Source organism: Rutilus rutilus (genome assembly GCF_951802725.1).
Source record: "Rutilus rutilus genome assembly, chromosome: 15".
Lineage (NCBI taxonomy): Eukaryota > Metazoa > Chordata > Actinopteri > Cypriniformes > Leuciscidae > Rutilus > Rutilus rutilus.
In genome coordinates, this window is record NC_140220.1 from 25,534,013 (window position 1) to 25,538,270 (window position 4,258).

At 39.8% G+C, this 4,258-nt stretch overlaps 1 protein-coding gene across 1 annotated transcript; it reads right to left on the reverse strand.

Moving 5' to 3' along the window:
* Nucleotides 1-108: 108 nt before the first annotated feature.
* psma8 (proteasome 20S subunit alpha 8) lies at nucleotides 109-4,002 on the reverse strand. Its single transcript, XM_084432480.1, has 7 exons — nucleotides 3,762-4,002; nucleotides 2,869-2,995; nucleotides 2,468-2,592; nucleotides 1,073-1,195; nucleotides 867-986; nucleotides 694-756; nucleotides 109-538 (listed from the first exon to the last, which is right to left on the reverse strand). Exons 1-7 carry the CDS (start codon nucleotides 3,861-3,863, stop codon nucleotides 443-445), a joined length of 756 nt encoding a protein of 251 aa, XP_084288606.1. The 5' UTR covers nucleotides 3,864-4,002; the 3' UTR covers nucleotides 109-442.
* Nucleotides 4,003-4,258: the final 256 nt, after the last annotated feature.

Sequence of the window (4,258 nt, forward strand, 5' to 3'; positions counted from 1 at the left end):
GTGACCTCAATCCATAGTGTCTAATCACAGACCTAATGCTGTCTCACCAGTCTTATTTGAATGTTTTTTTGTGATAAATATGACAATAGAAAGACAACAGTCCATTGGTACAAACCAAAAGAGTTTATTAGGAAACATCAGTCAGAGCACATTCCCCCAGAATTCTCAGTGGTGTTAGAGAGCAGCTTTACATAAGAGTGAAAACTGACCAGGACATACTGTGGCCAGTTTGTAACTCCCAACCCTAAACATGTTTTTATTACTTAGATTTTGAAAAATATTTCCTGGAACAAAAGCATATTCATGCATGCTGTGGGTTCAGCAGAAGACTGAGAGACTGTGCTCTTAACGGATGAGATGCAGGAAGGGAGAGGGTACAGTGAAGGGCCTGAGCCAAGTGCTTCTGCCCGTATAAACAAAACTACACATTCACATGAGTGATTTACGATGACTTCTTCTGCTTTTTCTTCTCTGCCTCCTCCTCTTTCTCCTTCTCTATTTCGGCGACCAGCGTCTCAATCTCTTTGGACTCCAGAATCTGTGAAAGGAGAGAGGGGTGGAATTTGTACAAATGTGTCATGTGACGGATTACTGAGACAGTTCCGATGTTAAATGGATGACAAGAATGTTGCATCAAGACGATTGTAAACGAATGAATATACAAAAAAAAAAATCATAAATCAAATGTAATACCTTTAGGGGCTGGTTTCTCCGGATCACAGCCAGCTCGATGTTCTTGCCCCCGGATTGCACAACCTGTGCAGCACAGATCATTTAAAATTGCCTCAGCAAACATGTTACATCCTGTCAACTTTATGATATGAGCGTGTTTGCCATGCATGTAACTGTGGTGACATGGTGTTTACCTCTAGTAAGGCTTTGATGGCCAATTTGATGGCATCGTTATCACTAGCAATGGCTTCGTCTGTGTAGTTTTTCTCCAAAAACTCCCTCACCGTCTTCGCACTGCGCCCAATAGCGTTTGCCTGATAGCACAGGTGAGAAGAGGGTCAATACGGTGGCAAAATGGGTAACATCTGAACATTGTGGAAACAAACTGCTCCCACTTTACCTTCCATGCATGGTATGTTCCAGAGGGGTCTGTCTGATATAGACGTGGAGTCCCATCATAGTCGAAGCCAACGATTAGAGCCGAGATACCAAAGGGACGGCGTCCATTGCTTTGAGTGTAGCGCTGTTGCACAATAAGAAAGCACAATGAATACAGATGGCAAAATATTGTAACAGTGTCATTAAACTCTGTAAATCCATTATTTTCTTACCCTAGGGCTGCATGATTAATCGAAATAAAACTGAAATCGTGATATGGCTTACTGTGATGAAATACAAAAGGCTGCGATTTAATTAAATATATCCGCGGCGTGCTTCAGAGTGAAGCGTGGCACTGTGTTCTTTTCCACACAAACCAGCTGTTGTCAACAAAAGAAAAGCTTTAAGGACATCCTACTGTTTTGCGCCAAGCTTGATGGTTTAACGTATGAAAATCAATAAATTAAGACATCCATGAATGTCAGTATTGTGATTTTACAGGTGTACTGTAAAATAAAAATAAAAATATATTTTTTTTTAATACTTTTTATTTTACAGTCAAATATTACAATAGTAATATTTACTATTTTGTTCAAATATCTCAAACACAATTTTTATCAGGAAAAAAAATTACAATTCGATTTTTCCTAAATCATGCATCAGACGTTCAGCCAACGATCTGAGGGCATGAGGCTAAGGCACACAAAATGGGAAACAATTTATCTTGAATTAATCATTTATTAGACGCATGCCGGTCTGCTAACGTAGGGACATTGACTTTATATTTTCACGCCCCCTAAACATGTCATGGAACAAAATTAACTGTGATTGGCTGCTTTGCATTTCGGTCCTCTTGGGCAGTCCTTGGCTACCTGAGAGTAATGCAGCCATAACTCTCCCTCATGTCATTCTAAAACCTGTATGACTTACTTCTGAACACAAAATAAAGTATTCTTAAGAAAACTGGTGTCCAAACAAAACACTTCTGTCGCGCCGCTCTCCACTATATTCCAATGGGTGACGTCAAGCGACTTTGACGCGCCCGCAAAGCATTCCGGGAAGGTGGCGCTTCATTTGGAAAAATGCTGTGCGTCAAAAAGCTGGCCGATGCCCATCTTTATGCAAATTAATTCCGTTAAACGCGACGTGACTATCCAATAGAAGTAGAGCATATGGAGACGGAGGGAAGTCTCTCGCAGGTCCTCTGTTCTAATATGCTACATTTCCCGCTCGGTCAAAACCACGCCCATAGCGGTAAACGCCCATCAACGTACCAATGTGGGGAGGCGCCGCGACACCACGCGACAGTCGCGTCGCAAAAGTGGATCAGCGCCGTAAGTCATACAGGTCTAGATTGTGAGTGGACTATCCCTTTAAATGGCCTGTGTGTCAACTGGATGAGGGTATGTTAGGATACCTGTTTGAGTGTGGCGATATAGCGGGTGATGTACTCCACAGTAACTGGGTCCTCCACTGTGAGTCTGTGGCTCTGGCACTCTACTCTAGCTCTGTTGATGACAATCCTGGCATCTGCAGTCAGACCTGGAAAGCACACATTCAAATGTAAAATCATGCTAGGATCACCTATATGCACTGTAGAGTCCATTTTATAAACTTATAAACACCACCTATTCTATCAAGTCAGTGGTTTTTAATTAATTATCAAGTGGCACCAGTTGAAAGGGTTAAATCACAAAAAGTTAATCTTTCAGGGCATCTGTTTCCATACAATTAAAGTGAATGGTTACTGATAAACATTATAATGACAGAACTATCCCTTCATGGCATTGATTATACACACAGAATAATGAATCTTACCTGCAAAGGCCATGCACACATGCTCATCCAGAGCACATATCTTCCTGACTGTCCTCTCCTCCTGCAGCTTTGCCACTGACTTCTTCTCAACACCCAGGACAACAATATCCTTACCCCTGATTCCAACCTTAGATGTGCAAAAATAGTTCACAGTTAGTTTAAAAAAAGAATAATAATAATAATATCTGAATACTGGTAACTTTTACAGACAAGAAACTAATTTAGTATGGATGCACAACTTTTATTTTCACTATGTCTAAACCTTAGCTATGGGCACATCGCCCTCTACCGGAAATTTTGGCCATTACCCTACACGGTCTTAAAAATGAAACTACATGAATCATACAACTGTACGCAGAAGCACAATAAAACGTAATACCAAACATCAAATATTAAATTGCCATTAAATTATTTAGGGATATTTCAACAGTCGTGACGTTTGAAATGCATCTAGTAAAGCCAGTTACTGGAGCTGTAACTTCATTGATCATTTACTTGGCAAAAATGTTTAAAACTCATATTAGTTAAGTTAATTGTTTTTCTTTTAGTAGTAGTGTACTAGTGCAGCATTTGAAACGCATTTACATACATATATGATCAAAATAAAGCGAATCAAATAATATATCTAGTTTAAAATCAGGATAGCCCATGCTAATATTAGCCGCAACATGCAAGTCACGCTTAGCTAACGTGTCAATACAATTGCTACCAAATAAGCGAACACCCCAGCTGCTTCAAAACAGTCTTAATCAATCACAGTGTTTATTCCTATATCAAGCACTTGTTCACAATAATCATATATCAACACATTTTGAGAGTATATTTGTGTAGCAGTTAGCCACTGAGCTAAAGCTGCGGCTCAAATATAACGTTAACCATATAAACACACTCACAGCTGTGGAGCCCTTCTTTACTGCTTCCTGAGCATATTCCACCTGAAACAGGTGACCATCAGGAGAGAAAACTGTTATAGCTCTGTCATATCTAGCTGCCATTTCTGCACACTAGATACAAAAGCACGAATTAGGGTGAAATAGTTGCCTCTGACTTTCGACTAGCAGCACAGGAGGTTTCGAAATTGATTTGCGCATGCGCAACAACAGCGCGCGTTGAATGGTGGGACTTGTAATCCTCAATGCAAGGGACTCGTGATTTTCTTTAATAGCATCCCGTTTTTCTCCCTGTTTCGTATAAATCATTACATTTCTATTTACGTTTATTTATTTATTTACTCATGATGCGTTTTGTAACACCACACACATGTAGGCCTATTCATATTTAGAGGCTACTGTAGCAATGACCTGTAATTTCTCTATTTTCTCTAATATAATTTTTTTTTAGGGGGTGTGGTGGCTGAAATAAGGCATTTTTCTATATTAGGATTCAAGTT